At 32.5% G+C, this 19,361-nt stretch overlaps 1 protein-coding gene and 1 pseudogene across 1 annotated transcript; both read right to left on the reverse strand.

The window, feature by feature from the left end:
• Positions 1–1,255: 1,255 nt before the first annotated feature.
• On the reverse strand, positions 1,256–4,336 carry LOC112746132 (putative pentatricopeptide repeat-containing protein At3g13770, mitochondrial). The gene is made up of 2 exons (XM_025794920.3): positions 3,814–4,336; positions 1,256–3,192 (listed from the first exon to the last, which is right to left on the reverse strand). The coding sequence occupies exons 1-2, from the start codon at positions 4,307–4,309 to the stop codon at positions 1,748–1,750; spliced, it is 1,941 nt and encodes a 646-aa protein (XP_025650705.1). The 5' UTR covers positions 4,310–4,336; the 3' UTR covers positions 1,256–1,747.
• Positions 4,337–6,351: 2,015 nt separating this feature from the next.
• The window catches only part of LOC112726260 (uncharacterized), a 71,132-nt pseudogene continuing 58,122 nt past the window's right edge, over positions 6,352–19,361 (reverse strand).

Below are 19,361 nucleotides of genomic sequence, written 5' to 3' on the forward strand. Positions count from 1 at the left end.
TTATTATTATACTAACTCAAATTTAATAATATAATGATTATATGTTAAGTTTAACAACAAAAAATTTAACATAAATCACAAGAAAATCATTTATATTTTATTTTAGGATAAATATAATATAATAAGAGACAAATGTATATAAGTGTTAGTACTTTTTTTTTAAACTTTGTAGAGGCAAATGCTTCTTCTTTGTTACATGTGGGTCCATCTTAGGAAGAATGGACAGGATCGATTTGGATGAGGCAAGGGGACAAATTGACCTATGTCTATTCTTCCTAATCCAACATGACACTTCATTCTGAACAAATATCCATATCAGTACCGGTAGCTATCACATAAGTTTTTTTCATCAATTTTGGTCAGGAGATACGATAGAAGGATCGCGATGGCTCATTTTAAGATCGAATAAGAATTGAAATAAGTGTCTTTTTTTTTGACAAAAATCAGCTTATCGTAATTTAGAATGGACAAGAATCGAAATTAGGTGTTTACTCTAAATAAACTCTTCAATTCAAAATTCTTTTTAACCGTCTTAGAGCCTAGAACTAGTGAAAACATCTAATCAACACTTCAAACATATTTATAGGTGGTGGCTTCACTCGAAACTAAGTCACTTCACTCGAAACTAAATCACCTTCGTATTGTTGGATATATTAACATAAAAAATTTAAAATGACATTTTTTCTTTAAATTTGTTTTGTATTAAGTTAATTCTATTTAATTCTCAAAATTACTAAAAATATTATATCCTAAAATTCTCCACATATAAATTCTAGGCAAAATCGAGAGCAAGGGTAAATTTTCTTAAGAGACGGTCGAAAGATTAGAATATCCTGAAAACTTGTTTTTGTGCATATCGAAAGGATCGGCTTTCAATCTTTTCTCTGTTAACAGTATACGACTATATTGAAACCAAGGGGGCTATTGTGTGCTATGTTCCTCCATTTTTTTCAATATCTTTCTAGTGGATACAATCAATTTTCAGCATTTGAAATCTTGTAAGAAATATAGCTCTACTAACACCAGTTTTTTTTTTTTTTTTTTTTTTGGTATTCATGATTTGAATCCAAAATATCAATTGAGAAAAAAGAAGCATATAAAATTTCAACCAATGGTATTATGATGTCCAAAAACACCTCAACATTTCTTGAAATAAAAAAATACCTTGCATACATATTTTTTCATTAAATTAGTTCATTTTTCTCTATTTATATTGGTTAAAAGATGTCCTTAACATAGGTAAAATAGAGATATATTTATTTCTTAATACTGGCTCCATTCCGCCCTGCTTCATAGAATATATTTCTTCTTGAAATAGCCACCAATAAAGTCTATGTAAGTTAATACTTACAAGCTTTCTGTACAACAATCATAATCATATTATCAATTTCGTTTAAAAACGAAAATGGGAAAGATATAAGTACTTGGTTCCAGTTTGATAGTTTCTGAACATATTTTTGAACATGTTCATGGGGCTAAGACACATTCCATGTGGTCAAGCCAGTTCTCTCTTCAGCATAATCAACTGAGATTAGCTGATATAAAAACTCATCTGTTCTTATAAAAAACTGACCATTAATCTTGGTTGGCCTACTTTTTCCCTGTTTCCCCGATCTTGGAGCAATTGTATACTTTCGTTAAATTGGAAGCCAATTTCAGTGTTATCACTGAATGCGTCAAAAGATCCAAAAGCCACACACTTCTTGAATCCTAGAAGTTTCATTGAATGCTCTCTACCAATGTTTTCTCACCAATAATCTCCACAGGAACACTTTCCTCCAACAATTCGATGAAATCGGTTTTTATCTCTCAAGCACACCTCTCTTCCATATATCTTGGAGATATATTTAGCAAAATTATGGCAATCAACACAAATTCGAAGATTTTTTATGACACGGATTGGCACGCTTTCAGGTGTGGCAATTAGCCCAAAAGACAATGCTAGCTTTTCACTGTGGCCTAAAAGCATCTTCTCCTTCTGCTCCTCATCGACGTCATGCAAAACACAACTCAAATCAGGAAGATAGCCTGCTTCCTTGAATATGACAGACAATTCCTTCACTTTTGCAGCCACTTCTTCTCTTCTCGGATGAGATCGATCACTTGCATGGAAAGTATGAAGTACTTGATCAAGCTCAATCCAGCTTCTTCCTGGTTCTTTTGTTACAGCCTTCTTCAACATCAGGTCCCTTAATGATCTTACATCTTCCCATTTTCCTGCTGAAGCATATAAGTTGGAAAGAATAACATAGTTTCCGGCATTCCCAGGTTCGATCTCTAGAAGACGACGCCCCACAAATTCACCAATGTCAACATTTGAATGAACTCTGCAAGCACCTAAAAGGGAACCCAATATAGCGGCTGTTGGTTCAAAAGGCATTTTTTTTATGAACTCAAGAGCTTCTTCTACCCGACCAGCACGACCAAGCAAATCAACAACACAACCATAATGCTCAGGCTCTGGCTCAACTGCGATTTTTTCATCGATCATATCATAAAATATATCCATCCCCTTGTTTTCCAGTCCCCCGTGACTGCAGCCAGATAAAACGGCCAAAATTGTGACCCTGTCAGGCTTGACTTTGTTTTCATCTCTCATTAAAGTGAAAAGCTCAAGCACTTCTCTTCCCATTCCATGTTTGCTATAACCAACCAGCATTGCATTCCAAGAGATAACTGTTCTCTCATGCATGGTATCGAAAATTCTTCTAGAATAAGTGAGGTTGCCACATTTTGAGTACATGTCAATCAATGAATTTTGGAGAACCACATATGATGGAAGTTCAGCGCGAAGAACATGGTTGTGCACTTGCTTCCCATGATCTAAAGCAGCAAGTCCAGAAAGCGCAGTTAAGACACTAGTGTAAGTAACATAATTGGATTGCATTCCTTCCCCCTGTAACCGGCGAAACAGCTCCAGTGCTTCCTCATCCAAACTCAGTTGAGCATATCCAGCGATTATAGCAGTGCAAGAAACTACATCCCTTTCTGGCAAGCATTCAAATATGTCTCGAGCTTCATGAATTTTACCATCTTTAGCATACATATCAAGGAGTGAACTTCCAACAAAAACATGCACTTCGTAATTTAATCTTATGATAAGGGAGTGGATTTGCCTCCCCAAGAAGAATCCCAGAGAACCTGTACAAGAAGTAAGTACAGTAGCAAAAGTGAACTCGTTAGGTTCTGTACCTGCAAAAAAAAAAAAAAACCATAGTTACCATAAGCACAGGGAACCAATTACACAGCAATTACCAAAACAGCAAAAGTCAATAAATCTACAGAAATATAAAATTCCCATGATCTAATTCCTCATTGAAACATAATTAGCATAGATTTTCAGTGTGTTTGTCAAATTCAACAGAGTACTAGTCACAATTAGTCAATGGCAATTAACTTCATTAAATGAGAATCTTAATATAGACACCTAAATTATCAACTAGAATTTAACAAGGAGTAACACATCTTTCACGCATTAAAACGAATCCATAACAACAAATATCAAGCACTCAATAGCAAGATGAAAAAAAAGGGAAAAAGAAAAAAAGTTTACCAAGTAGAGTTAATTTAGCAACTAAGTAACAATTAACGTTTACTAACTAGAGTTAATTTAGCAACAAAGATTTACAAACTAACCAGTAACTCTGAACAATTAACAACTAAGTTAACTACCATCCACCAATATAAACCACATGGTAGAATGAATTCTTAACAAGCCAAAACCAACCACCATATTAGAAAAAGAAAAATCAAGTTTAATTCCAAAATCACCAAACACCGATTTATTAAATTGCCCACTTTCATGAACAATACCTGATCTTAACATCTGTACAAAAAGATTCAAGGCTTGAATGGCATACCCTCTCTGAGAATACGCAGAAATCATGGCAGTCCACGAGACCACATTCTGTTCAGGCATTTCATCGAGCACCCGGTGGGCATCTGCCAAGGAATCACACTTAGCGTAGAACACAATCAACCTTGTCCTGAGGTACACTGCAGGAAGATAGCGGGTTTTGATCATGTGGGCATGTACCCTTTGCCCTTCCCTAAATGCTCTTCTGATCACACACTCGTTCAAGAGTGTGTTGTATTCTTGGAAGTTCATGTCATATCCACAAAGGGCCATTTGTAGAAGTGATTGTTGGAGATTGTTGTTAGAGGGAATGAATGTGCTGAGAACATGTAGTGAGTTTGAAGGATGAGTTGGAAGAAGAAGTTTTAGTTGGTGATGGTGTTGTTTTTGTTGGATTAAGGTTTTGTGGATGATGGAACGTATGACATGTCTTGTAGGGAGAATAACGTGCATTTTGAAATTTTCTCTTCCAAATTCAATAAACTAGAGGAACAAATAGTGCCCCTTTATTCCTTTAAAATATTTTTAAAATTTTGTTTTTTATAAATAACATTTTATTCACTTATAATAAAAGGGTTAATGATCAAATTAGTTTTCGAAAGATTGTTCGACCGTCATTTTTGTCCCCAAATAATTTTTTAATCAAAATAGTTTCTAAAAGATTTAATATCAATCTCATTTATTCTTACAACCGACGAGATCGTCTAGTTACTGTGCCTTCTTTTTTTTTATGAATATGTGGTATGATATCAATTGATTTTGAATGTTGATTGCATAGTTATAAAATCGGACCGGATTAACTACCTATGAAAAATGAAGATATAGTTTAAACTTAGATTCTCTTTGTATTTTATATTTCCATAGTTACTAAACTATGAGTTATTTCTTGTTATTTTGTATGTTAATTATTAATTATATAATAAAATTGTACAATAATTTTTGTAGATATTATTTTAATTTTATATTTTTTTTAAGTTAGGAGTGAAACTCGAACCCACAAAAAATCTTTAGCTGAGTATGAAGAGACTATGTCATTTAAATTATAACTTATTAGTATTTTAATTTTATATTTACTTATATTTAAATTAATTATATTCACTTATATCATTTTAATTTTATATTCTTTGTTATTCCTTGTTATTTTTTATTTGTAAATGAAAAATCATTTAATGACATTTGTTTTTTATTATAGTAAAAAGTTTAAAAATGATAAAAGTGGATTAAGAATGATTATTATTCTTAATTTCAGAGACTAATTTAATTAAAAAAATTATTTGGAGATAAAAATGATGATTGAATAATTTTTTAGAGATTAATTTAATCATTATTTTTAAAATAAAATATTTTTTTCTAGTAAAAATTAAATACCTTTAAAAAATTATGTCCAAATATCTATATTCCAAATAAGATAGGATAAGATAGGAGATATCTTGTAGAGAATCATATTTAGAAATTTAATAATTATTAATGGTAACTTTAATTTGTGAACTAACGAAATATTCCATTAGCTAAAACATTATTATCATAGTACTATAGTAGGAACCTAATTAAAATATTTAAATGACTTAAAAATCTAATTAAAAAATAAAAATTTAATAAAAATATAGAGATTAAAGTAATAATTTAACCTTAAAAAAAACTTACTATGAACTTTCTGCTTTTTGCACCAGCTAGAAATTTATTTATTTTTTATTATTTCCTTTTTGGGATTAATCATCTTGAATAATGTTAAAAGAATTCTAAATCAACGGAATGTAAATATATTGGTAGGAAAAAAAAAAGAATACACCGGTTATAATTGGTCAAAGTAATAAATACTTTAGTATCTTAATTAAGAATTTTAAGCTTGTGTGTTGAAAATGAAAAAAATATATATTTAATTGAAATTAAAATAAACAAAAATTAGAAAAGAAAAACAATTAGCTTAAAGAGAAGAAGAAAAAAAGACTAAGGGTTTGTTTGGGTGAGCTTTTAAGAAAAGATCTTTTTTCGAGTTATCTTTTTTTAAAAGATCTTATAGAGAAATAAAAGTAATTTTATGTTTGGATATCTCATGTAAAAAGGTCTTTTTATCTATCAATTATGTTTGGGTATAACAATATAAAAGTACTTTTTTGTTTATTTATTACATGAAAAATATCTTTTTTTTAAGAAAAAAAGATCTTTTAAAAAAAGATGTAAATTACAGCTTCTCAAAAAAAATTCTTTTTTTGATTTTACTAGTGCTTTTATTTTTACTACTAGAAATTTGCCAAACACGTTAAAAAATTAAAAAAGATATTTTTTATTGAAAAAAGATCTTTTTTTTAACAAAATAATGGCGCCCAAACATGCACTAATAGAAGTGACCGTGATCTAAGGAGAGAGAGAAGAAAGGGGGGGGGATTCCGTATCACAAATTTTCAACCTAGAAGCTACAAAGTTATGGTGATTCATTGTAAGCTACAAATGCACAAAGTTATTGCCTTTCCTAAATTTCTAACCATTTTTTCACTTTACTTGCTGTTTGTGTACAATCCAAAATGAAAATAAAAAAAAAAAGTAATGTTATTCACAGTAGAAGGCCTAAACTCCATAGGATTATTCCACTCTTTCAAATTATCATTATCATTATATGACCATCTGATATTAACATTTTTTAACTCAATACTTTCAATGTGTTCCATCATCACCCCTACTGTTTTATGTTTCACCAAAATCATTGGTGACTCTTTTGTAATTGAGATCCACATTGATGAATCTTAAGTTCCTTAGTAACCCTCTCTTTGAGCCAGATAGGAATACCCCATTTTCTAAATTTGCTGATATGTTGATGAAAATTATATTTGAGATTGAACCTTCCTTTGAGGTTGAGTTTCTTGGGCGCAAATTAATTTTATTATGGAGGTTATATTAGTGTAGGATGCAGATATGGAGAGCAGGAGAGTTTTACCGGATTGTGGTATCAGGAAGACACTAATTGGACCGTGCGAGTTGCTTAGGAAAATTCGAACTCTTCGATTTTTTCGTCTAAAAACAGACCATCCAATTTGTCCTTCCCCAAGCCACGTGTCGTTGGCGTGGTGCTCCTCACAGACGGTGCCCCTTTAAGAGTCATTGCATGCGTACCCAGAGAATTCACTTTCCCTTCCTTCCCCACCCAGCATACAGAACTTCATCTTCTTCCTCCCTCAATGTCTTCAGCTTCATCTGGTTGAGGAAAAAAAAAAGCTAAAATGTCAAAGAAATCAAAACCTAGAAATGTTGATCGTCCGAAACTTCACATTGTAAAATATCTCAACTATTCTGATTATGTAAGTTTTTTTTGTTAAATTCTTTTTATATTGTCAGAATTATATTTTTTATTTTTAGAAATTTAATTATATTTATGGTTGTTAGGAGTTGAACTGAAAAACATATATATGAGTTAGTGTATAATTTTATTGATAGAAATTTAAAAATAAATATTTAAATAAAGTGTAAATGTAGTTGGTTCTTGTTTAGAGTTGTGTGTAATATAACAGATTATTAAAAAAAATTAATTTTTAGAATTTTTTGGAATAATATTAGAAGTTATGGTTAATTGTAGAAATTTAGGAATATATATTTAAATAATAGTTAGAAATATATATATATATATATATATATATATATATATATTTAAATGTAGTTAATTGTTGTTTAGATTTTTTTTAATTTAACATATTAGAAGCAAAAAAATTGTTGTTTAGAATTTTTTGTAATAATATTAGAAATTATAGTTAAGTGGTTAACTATTCTAATTAAATTTAAAAATTTAGAAATATGTATTTAAATAATAGTTAGATAAGTGGGTTTAAATATAATTAATTCTTGTTTAAAATTTTTTTTCGAATATGAATAGTTCAGTATTAAAAATGACTTATTTATAAATTTTTGTAATAATATTTGAAATTAGAGTTAAGTAGTTAACTGTTATGTTTAATTTTAAGAATTTATGGTTATATGTTTAAATAATAGTTAGAAACATGTGTGTTTAAAAATAAGTAATTCTTGTTTAGACTTTTTTCCAATATAATATATTAGTATTAAAAATGACTTGTTTATAATTTTTTATAATAATTTTAGAAATAATAATTAATTAGTTAACTATTATAGTTAATTCTAAAAATTATAATTTTAGGATACTTTCGGTGTATATTTTTTTGGAACAATCTTGATAATTTCAAATAGTAAATTAGGATCTATAAAGTATAATGTATTTGCATTTTTGGTAGTAATTACTTGTTTTCTGTTAGCCTTTTAATGGATAGAAGTATGTTATTTTAGTTGAGGTTTTATTATTATTACATTGGAATATTATTAGTTAGATAGAAAGTAAAAGTATGTATTAGTGACTATTATCTGCAGTAAGTTAGATATAGGCTCTATGTACATTAATTAAAATTAGAAATGAAAATGTTATTACTTTGTAAATCGGATTCAATATAATTATATGTTTTAATTAGATTTTTTAAAATTATGTATGATAGTTGTGTAATTTGAATCGTGCTTTTGCTATGCTTTTGTAGGCTTTACGGATATTGACATGTGATCACCATGTCCCTCCGAATCGGTACAATAAGAGAGTGGAGGAGCATTTACGATCAACTGGGTTTTACCATGTCGCCCAGATTGGAGTAGTTCAATGTCAGAAAGCACTGGTAAATGCTTTAGTGGAAAGGTGGCACCCAGACACACATACCTTTCACCTTCTGGTTGGTGAATGTGCCGTAACACTGGAAGATGTGGCTATGATATTTGGTCTTCCGACCGATGGCCTTCCAGTGACAGGGATGACTTTGAGTAGTTTTGAAGTCTTAGAGGCAGAGTGTCTACACCAATTTGGGGTCGCACCGAGAAAGTTGGATTATCGAGGAAGCAGCATAAAACTGACGTGGCTACGTGATTTAAAAGAACGGTTACAGTTGACTGATGAAAACAGTATACAGGTGTACGTTAAGTGCCACATCATGTTGTTGATCAGTATGATCTTATTTGGAGACAAGTCTGGGACATCTGTCCACTGGAAGTTTCTGCCTTTGCTGAGTGATTTTGCTAGTATTAGACAGTACAGTTGGGGATCAGCATGCCTAACACACCTGTACAGGAGTTTATGCAGGGCATCATGTTTTGACTGTAAGAAAATCGATGGTCCGCTAACACTTCTACTGTGTTGGGCATGGATTCGCCTACCATATCTAGCGTCGGTTCCTAGGGAACCCCGCAGTTTTTCGCTTGCAAATAGGTAACATTATCTTATATTTACCTGGTATATTCATATTTAGAATCCAATTGTGTTAATGAGATGCGTTATATTAGGTGGCGTAACTGGGAGCGTGGAAACCGAGTCTATAGATATCTTAAGCTTGCTCATTTTAAGAAGGCCTTGGATGATCTTCAGGAAGGCCAGGTGTGTTTGCATTAATGTTGTATTTGGGTCAGGTCTAATGATTTAGTTATTTGGATTTTAATTATTTGTTTGCTTTATTGTTACCAGTTTTTATGGGTTGCATATTCTGTTGATCATGTTGATCCGAACATAATTCTTGCAGACATCTACATGCACTCGGAGTGCAACGGTGCCATTGGTGTCTTTTGAGTGTATTGAATGGCATGCTATCGACAGGTTTAGACGACAGTTCGGTTTCATTCAGGGAGTTCCTCATCAGGAATGGAATCTAGACCAGGCACACGGAGAAGTCTTAACTGGTCCTAAGAATCTGAACTGGGCCACAGCCACGACTCATTCATTTTGGGTGATGCAGTGGACAAATAGGTATAATCACGTTCTTATTGAGGAACCCAGTGCTTCGCAGCAGCTATTAGATACTTATATGTACTGGTACCGTTCAAAGTATGGCGATCACTTGAACTTGTCGGATATTGTGGTCCAAAAGGATGTTGAGGGTGACCAGGTTATGGATGATAAAAATGAAGAGCAGGAGCCACAGTCACCGCCGCCTCCATCGCCATCTCCACCTCCACCTCTACCGCCAGAAGAACAACGTCATTCCACAAGCCAATATGTACCTCAGACACAGTTTACTACGTCGTTCCCGATACATCAACAGCATTGGGTTACGCCACAGTTTGACTCAGGAGACAGAGGTTCTTTTAGCTAGTTGCTTAGGTTCATGTCCTTAGATGCCGGCCATGCACAACATGGCCATCAGGCCGACTTCATGGTGGGTAGGCATTCGTTTGACGCGAGGTATCCATTTCTCACATACTCGGGTGCTTCTGGAGGGTTTGTATCTGGTGATTCTAGTAGGAGTGACGGTGGTTGAGGAGTTCTGAATAGTCAAAACCCAAACCGTGTTTTGATGTCTCTGATTGAAGAAAATACTAAGACATTTGAGCATGAGACTGATGAGTACTTAGCGGATGAGCCAGATGACGAGGAAGACGAGGAGGACAAGGACGAGGACACGGAGGAGGAAGAAGATGAGGACATGGACCAGGATGAAGAATCCCATAATGACGCAGGTTCAATATTGCTTTACTTCTTCAGTCAATTGATGTTATCATAGTATTGTATGGTTTGTTGGGTAGGAATGATTAAATTATATACTTGTTTGGTCAATTGATGATATTATATTCATATATGATATGTTGGTTAATGTTGATTATACTATATACTTGATTGGTCTGATTGCATTATATACAGGTGACAAAAGTACTCCAAATGAGACAAGCAAATGCTACAATCTCAAGATTGATCCACCGCGTCATAGCGCGAGTCGATACACGCCGTCTGTGTTTAAAAAGGCCATGAAGAAATGCAAGAACCTTGTGAACTTTGGAGAATGGGCAGCGAGAAAGTAGTTGTGGTGTAGCTAGTTTTCTCTATATATCAGTTATCTTTCATCAAGTATACTTTAACTATTTATGTATGACTAAACTTTCCTAAGTACCAACTAAGTATTGTATGTTTCAGTTGAATTTTCTAAATTTCATTAAACAATTATACTTATGATGACTTTGCATGTGAATCTTTACTTGGACATAGGTTACAATGATTCAATTATGATTCAATTATCATAAATTACATTGACACAGGTTACAATGATTCAATTATCATAAATTACATTGACATAAGTTACAATTTTTCAAATATCATATGAATCTACTACGCATTATGGTCAGTACCTCGACCACCTCCCTGACGGCATCTACTATAATTGTGTCCCTCAGCCCCACATTGCCTACATCGCCTCGGACGACGTAACATCCGTGTGTCCATCTCATTCAAGAAGCGCATCATCCTGGGGCAACCTTTGGAAACGCGTCTCAGATACGGATTCAGTACGAATTGAGGACCATTGTAAGAAGGCCACGTAGTTGGATTCCCGAGTGGCCTAAACCTAGCCCGTTAAACGCGTCTAACTTGGTCTATCTTAAAAACGTCATGCACATACATCTGCAAATCTAGTTGTTGATTTGCACAACATGCAAACACATGTCGGCAAGGAATCTGGTCCACCTGGAACTCACCACAGTCACATCATTGACGACAGAGGTCAACAGCATACTCCACTCCACTTGGCATCTTGTGCACTTCAAAAACCTCATTCTGCCTGTCGAAGCAATTAACCTGAATGTTTCCTAATGCAAGTTGATTTGCATGAATTTTGGAGGTCACATGCTCAGAAAAGACATGGCCAGCATTGATCCGAACCTCCGCTTCAGCTCTTTTCCATGTGAATAACTCATTAAGTCTGTAGAATGTTGCTTTCACAAGTGCAGTGATGGGGAGATTGCGTGCACCTTTTAAGACTGAGTTGATGCATTCCACTAGATTAGTCGTCATGTGACCCATCGGTAACCACCATCGAATGCCAACATATACTGTCCATGGGGTATACGGTCTAACCAGTTAGTGTACGCCTCGCCCCGCTCTCATAAACACTGGTAACACACTTCATACTCGCGAAACGTCCTCGAATATCCTGCACAATATCAGATACCATACAAAAGATAAGGTTCACGAAGTTTATATTTATCGCAGCTATGTTAATAACGAACTTTGAAGAACTTAATGTTACCTATATTGACGACAAGCTTTTGAAGGTATGGTGCCTTGAATTTTCTTAGAAAGTTCGACTCTATATGTCTGATGCAAAACATGTGAAAAGCTCTATGAGGTGACCAAGCTCCGTTACTGCGTTCTACAGCTGCATTTATGGACTCATATCGGTCCGATATAAGTCTGACACCATCCCGAGTCACAACATGTTCATGCAGGTTACTAAGAAAAAAGTGCCACGCATCAGAAGTCTCTCCCTCGACAATAGCAAATGCAATCGGGACGATATTATTGTTACCATCCTGTGAAACGGTCACTAATAAGCAACCCTTATACTTTCCGTACAAGTGAGTCCCGTTCACTTGGACAACTGCCTTACAATGTCTGAATACTCTAATACAGAGATAATAGCTCCAGAAGACTCGATGCAATACTCGGATATCAGTTACCAAGTCATCCCCTTGATATGTAGGCATAGTCTCAAAATGTACGACAACTGATGGCTCCTTATGACACATGGCCTCAAACCATATGGGCAACGCTTCGTACGATGCTTCCCAACCTCCAAATATTTTCTCAACTGACTTTTGCTTAGCCAACCAAGCTTTCCAATAATTGACGGTGTAGTTGAACTTCGACTGTACTTCAGCAATAACTGATTTTACCTTTAACAAGGGGTCAGCCTCAACCAACGGCTTTATGGTTTCTGCAATTGTATTTGAATCTAGCTTCGAATGATCCTGAGAAATGGTTGCTCTGGTACAAGTGTGACTGCCGTTGTACCTCTTAATAACCCAACAATACTTTCTGCTGATCATGCTAACTCTGATAAGCCAATCACACCCTGACCCGTACTGTGTACACTTCGTATAAAATATCAACGGCTCCGACTCATACACATGGTAGTCTACACTTCTTCGGAGGGTATACTCCTTCATCGCTTTAATAACAAGTTCCCTAGAACTGAATTACATCCCCACAGTGAATTCACCATCTGCGACAAAAGAAACTTCTGCCAGGACTGCAGCCATACCATAAATATTTAATAAATGATTGTGTAATGACCAAAATTAAAATTAAATCAGTATTGACAACATAAATAATGATATAAATAAGCTTTACATTACGTTATTATCTCAATCTCAATAAAATAAAAACACAAACACATTAATACATACTATTAATTAATACAAATTATCTAAATAACTAAAAATAAATACTAATCGCCTAAATAACTAAAAATAAATACTATAACAAATACTCATTAATAAACCCTAATTAACAAAATAAATAAATAAATACAAATTAACTAAACACTAAAAATAAATAGTAATCGCCTAAATAACTAAAAATAAATACTATCACAAATACTAATGAATAAACCCTAATTAACTAAATAACTAAATTAATACAAATTAACTAAATAACTAAAAATAAATACCAATACCCTAAATAACTTCATAAATATCATAATAAATACTTATTAATAAATCCTAATTAATTAAATAATTAAATAAATACAAATTAACTAAATAACTAAAAATAAATACCAATTGCCTAAATAATTTCATAAATACTATAATAAATACTATAATAAATACTTATTAATAAATCCTAATTAACTAAATAACTAAATAAATACAAATTAACTAAATAACTAAAAATAAATACCAATCGCCTAAATAACTTCATAAATACTATAATAAATACTTATTAATAAATCCTAATTAACTAAATAACTAAATAAATACTGGTTAATAAATACTAATTATTTCAAAATATTTTTATCTTAAACTTGACTAAATAAACTCTTTTACAAATCATAGATTGAGTACCTGCACTCATATAGCCCGAAAACTTTGGAGTATGCATGACTTCCAAATCCAAAACTCGCATGAAAGATGGCTCCTCAAATGGCACCTCGTTCGTGAGTGCATTTGTCACGTCTGTCACATTCGAAGCCACAGTGTCGTCACCTTACTCTTCATCTCCGTCTGGACCAACAACTTTGTAATTGCTTTCGAACTCTTCCTCACTGTCACTATTGTAGTCTTTCCGTTAAATATTTCGGTAGGCCTCAAATTGTTCGAATTCAATGTACAACTTGATGAACGAGATTTGAGCACGACTTTCAATATACATTGAAAATATCTCTTGCATGCTCGCTTTGTCCGTTATATATTTGGTCTGAAATTGAACGAATCCACCAAATACTGTACAGGATATCTGTATAAAATACATGATATTTTTCTTGACATCTCTAAATCTATCTTCTCACAAATCACACCTTTAAGCTCTTCAAACGAAATTGTGAAGGGAATAACAACATCTAACGGATCTTCACAAACAAATTTTACTCTTTCAGGCATCTGCAACAAAATCTGACTAAAATAATACACTTTCAAAAGGACTCTATCATCCATTCCTCTCACTCACTTAAACAAAAATAGAAACTTCACCATCAACTTTTTTTTTCCAACCCACGTAAACAGACACCTGACCCAGAGAAAGAAGAAGAGAAGTTGAACAAGATGAAAAAACTTGGATCTGGTCGGCTGTCTACGGTTCGCACACCTTCACAAGTATATATATACACACACAACTCGGACCAACCGAGTTGTTTAACCTAATTAAAAAATATTATATAATAATAAAAATGGACCGTCCGATTTCATTTACTGTAAATTAAAAAAAATAGTCCTCATGCACAACTCGGACCCAGCAACTAGTAGAACCAAATTCAAAAACTAAATCAACGGAGAAAATGGACCATCTGATTTGATCACGGAGATATCGCACGGTCCGATTTTGTTTATGTGAATTTTGTATCCTCCAAACAAAACGGACCCTCCGATTTACTTACAAAATTTTAAGAACAAAGAACTCGGAGGGTCCAATTTTTTCACACTAAATCTGAGCAAAAGACTGTCTCACAAATTGGTGTAGCACCCCCATCTTTCATAACCCGGCACAACACCTTCATCTCTTTCATAACCAAAAAAATCAGTCTTTCTTGGACATGTTGTCACATACATAGGCTCAGCTCTACCCCCACCATCATGGGTCATAGCAGGGACGGACCTACATTGGGCAGGAAGGAGGCACTTGCCTCACTCTCATTTTAATTTTTTTAAAAAAATACATATATAATATATTTTTATTTTAAATTTTAAATGATTCTACTATAAATAAATTAAATTCAATTATTTAAAGTTTCAAATTCACTTTATTTTTTTATTATTTGGACTATTAGTTAACCTAATCAAATTTAATCTTTTTTCATTCTCAAATTTCAGTCGTCACCACTTCTTTATTCTCTTAAACCATTTTCTCAATTTCATATTTTTAACTTTTTTTTTCTATTCTTTGTTTAGTGGTTATCTTCTCTTCATCAAAAGGTAAATTTTAAATCCTTTATTTTTTTATATACCTCTTTATGACTCTATGTATTTTTTTAATTTTATTATTTTTTTAATATTTTCAATTGTAAATTTTAATTTAAGCAATTATAGATTAGATACTAATCTAATTTTTTATTCTCTTCATGAATTTATATCTTTTATTTAGTTATTCTCAATTTAGTGATCTTTATTATTTATTTATTTATTTTTTATTCTATTTTATTATATGTAATTATATTGCATATAAAAATCAATTGATCAATTTATTAGTTTAGAATATATATTTTTTGTTTTTAAAAATAGTAATGAAAAAATATTTTAAAATAGTAATAATTATTTGGTTACATATATACAGAGAGACATTTAATTAAGTTGATAATGAAACAATTATTTAATATTTTTAAAATATAAAAATAAAAAGAAAAATACCTTTAATATTTGAAGAAAAAAAAGTTAATAACTAATGTAATTTTTAATTTTTTTATATTTAAATAATTAATGTGCATTTTTATTTTATTAAATTTAAATTAATATATCTTTTGATAATAATGTGTATTAGTTTTGCCCCTCAACATAAATTTTCTGTTCCGTTACTGGGTGATAGTATCTTGTGCTTGTGTTTATGTTTGAGAAGACAATGTCACTCACATTTCCTGCAAAAAAAGTTCAAAGCATCTTATTTTAATTGAAATAATCCATGCATTAATGTGAAATTCTCATGTGATATAAACTATAACAATTGGTAATGGATATGCTTTCATAGTTTCATGTTATTTTTGTTCACTTGTTTATGCATGGGAAGACAAATACATGTAGATATTTTAAATAGATATAAGTTGATAATGTTAAAATGAGATATGTTATGTCGATACAGTTGATACTAGAGGAAGAACATAAATACGAGAAGTTCTATTATTTTTTTTTTTGAGGGAAAAAAATTATAATCACTTTAATTTTAAATCACAAAGTTAATGTTGCATTATATTTTATTTAATAATTATATAGAATTAATTTTTAATTGATTAATATTAGTAATTTTTTACTATATATTTTTTTTTATTTTTACTTTTTGAAGAGTACAATATAGGGTTTAGAGTTAAAATTTAGAATTTAAAAGTTAAGGTTTAAAATTTAAGATTTAGGATTTATAATTTAGAATAAAAGAATCATTTCAAAAAAAAGGATTTATATTGATTAAAAATAATTAATTCTTTAGTTGAATTTTAGTTTATTATACTTTTTCTTCTTTACTTTTAGATAGATTTTGTGGTTAAAACCAGTGTAGATAGGAACAGATCTAAAAATATTATTATGGGGGACTAATAATATAATATTAAAAAATTATGTAAAAATTATATAATATAAGATGTATTATAAAAATATACCGATAGAGAATATATTTTAAAGTACAAAAAATATGTATGTACTTTTTACTAACGAAGTGGTCGATTCTTCGTTTCATAAAATTCATCGATAATAGAATATGTGTCAAATTTTCAACAATTTTTTTAATATAATTAAAAGACAATTAGCAAAAGATTCATCTTTTATCTTGTTTCTGAATTATTCTTCACAATATTCATAGTTGAAAAATATCTCTCAATCGTAGCCGTTAAAACAGTGAGAATTAATACCAAAAGAATCAAGAAGGACGGTTGCAATAAGAAAAAAATCCGTTTTATGGGATTTGAAAAATTTGTTTAATTAAAAAATATTAGTAATCACTACTAGAAAACTAGTTATTACAGACAGATATTTCCGACGAATTTTATCCCACTGAAATACAGAGGGAATTTCAGAGGGATTTTTTGTCGGAAAACAAAAAAATAGATTAGCATAAATTACAGACGGAAAATAGAATCCGTCGATAATTCCGTCAGAAAAATTAATTTTTTTCCGTGAAAAATGGTTACAGACGGAAAATCCGTCTATAATTAAATAGACAAAACGCTACATTTTATTAAATTATTACAGACAAAAAAATCCGTCTGTAATTTAAATTTTCCGTCGGTAAATATTGAGATAACACTAATCTTATCTCTATCCACTCGATCCATTTACACTCCACCCATATCAAATGTCATTTTAATTGCCGTCACCGAGTTGCTTCTTCTCTCCGTCGCACCAGTTTCTTCCGCCGCTGTCGCTGCCGCTGGCGTCACAGATCTCTCTCCGTCGTCCTTTGCGTCGTACGGGCTCCCTCTGCCGCTGCATCCAACCCTAACCCCAGAGCTTCGTCGCGCCTCCAACCCTAATCCCAGAACTTCGTCGCGCTTCCAACCCCTGCTTCGCCGCTCCCTCCGTCGACGCTCCCTCCATCTCAAAGCCTCCGTCATGCTCACTCTGTCATAAGCCTTCAAACGTCGCTCCTTCCTCCATGGGTGAAGCTTAACCACAGCTACAGAAGTACCGCGAGAGTCGATTGAAGTAGTAGAAGAACTATGAGAACCTCTCGTTCTCGTGAGGATCTCGACAAGGTGAACCCCTCAGTGGCTTCACCAATTCGAATCAATTCAACAATGGCCGCCGTGGCTTCACCTTCCTCCAACAAAATTGAAAAACCCTAACCTGGAGGCCTTCCACTGCAAACCTACCGATCCTAATTCCGTCTCATCATCAGAGGTAAAATAAAATCCCTTTCGCCCATTTCAACCCTTCTCCGCCCCCAACAGTCTCTATATACTCTCTCTAATTCAATTGTACAATTTTATTTTCCTCTTTATTCTCTCCCTTTCGATGTTCTGTTTTTATTTTGCTGAGAATTGAAATTGCTGGCTGAATTAGCTTAATTTTAGGTCTTCTAATCACCTTTCAGTTTTATTGTTGTTCCTTATTTTTGATTATTTTATTGCCGCAGATTGAAAATGAGTAGGCGTGGGAGCAGAATAGTCTACGTTGGGAACCTCCCTGGTGATATTCGTGAAAGAGAAGTAGAAGATTTGTTTTCAAAGGTACTTTGATATTTTCATTCGTGAAAGAATTTGACTTTTCATTTGCTTAATACTTACCAATAGAAACTACTTTACACCTTGTGCTGCCTTTGCTGATTTTTCGTGTCCTTGTTTATTTTAATTTTGGCAGGTTGCTTCTCTTAGAGAAGGTGTATCCTAGAAACCAAACTTCTGAGCAGGTAAGCTAGCTTGTTTGCTATTTATGTAGGAGGAAGCTGCTTTGCGACAAAGAGAGTATCAGAAGAATGGATATTAATCATATCATATGTGGCAGAAATATAACTGAGGAATCACAGCCCCTTCGTGGAATACTCATTTTTTATTTATTTATTGTCATAGGGTGCTCTCAAGGCTGGCAAACAAACACAGGATGGGAGAGATGAGGAAATCACAGCCCTTCGTGTGGAAATTCAGGTAATTTTTTAAGAAAGCATGCATCTCTTTCCATAGTTAGATTACTATATATATATATGGTGTACTCTGATATTTGATGTGAAGTTATAGCTATCTTTTTTCTTTGTCAGAATCTAAAAGATGATGCAGCAGCAGCAGCTTTTGAAAACAGCAAGAAGCTTCAATCTTTCCCCTGTTTCTGGATTTTGATCTCTGCCTCCAAAGGAGAAGAAAAAGTGAGTTTCTCTTCCATTTTTTCATTTTGCTTCTGATTCATGTTGATTTTCTCTGGAACCATGTTGACATTCTGGTAGGATATTCTTAGTTAATTGATTTAGTTGAATGCATGTGACTGTAAGCTAATAGCAAGTAGGCTGGTTTTGGCTGGGTAGGAAGATCATTGATTCTTGTTTTGCTTAATATTCTGGCTGGGTAGGAAGATCTTTTCTTGGCTGCTGCTTAATATTATATTACTCTAACTTGTCTTTGCTTGTTGCTCTTGCTTATTGCCACGTTGTTTTCTTTTAGATGAGTTATATGAATCTCTGACTTTGTTTTCTCTCTTGTTTGGCTAATGTATTATTGCAACCATTGGTTCCCTCAATAAAATAGGATTTAAAATTAGAGAAAGGACAACAAGGTGAAGTATGTTTATAGAAATGGAATATAATATTTTAATTATGGTTAAAATGTATATTATATATTTTGTCTAAATTATTTATGTGCATATCATA

This window comes from Arachis hypogaea, chromosome 2, assembly GCF_003086295.3.
Source record: "Arachis hypogaea cultivar Tifrunner chromosome 2, arahy.Tifrunner.gnm2.J5K5, whole genome shotgun sequence".
NCBI lineage: Eukaryota > Viridiplantae > Streptophyta > Magnoliopsida > Fabales > Fabaceae > Arachis > Arachis hypogaea.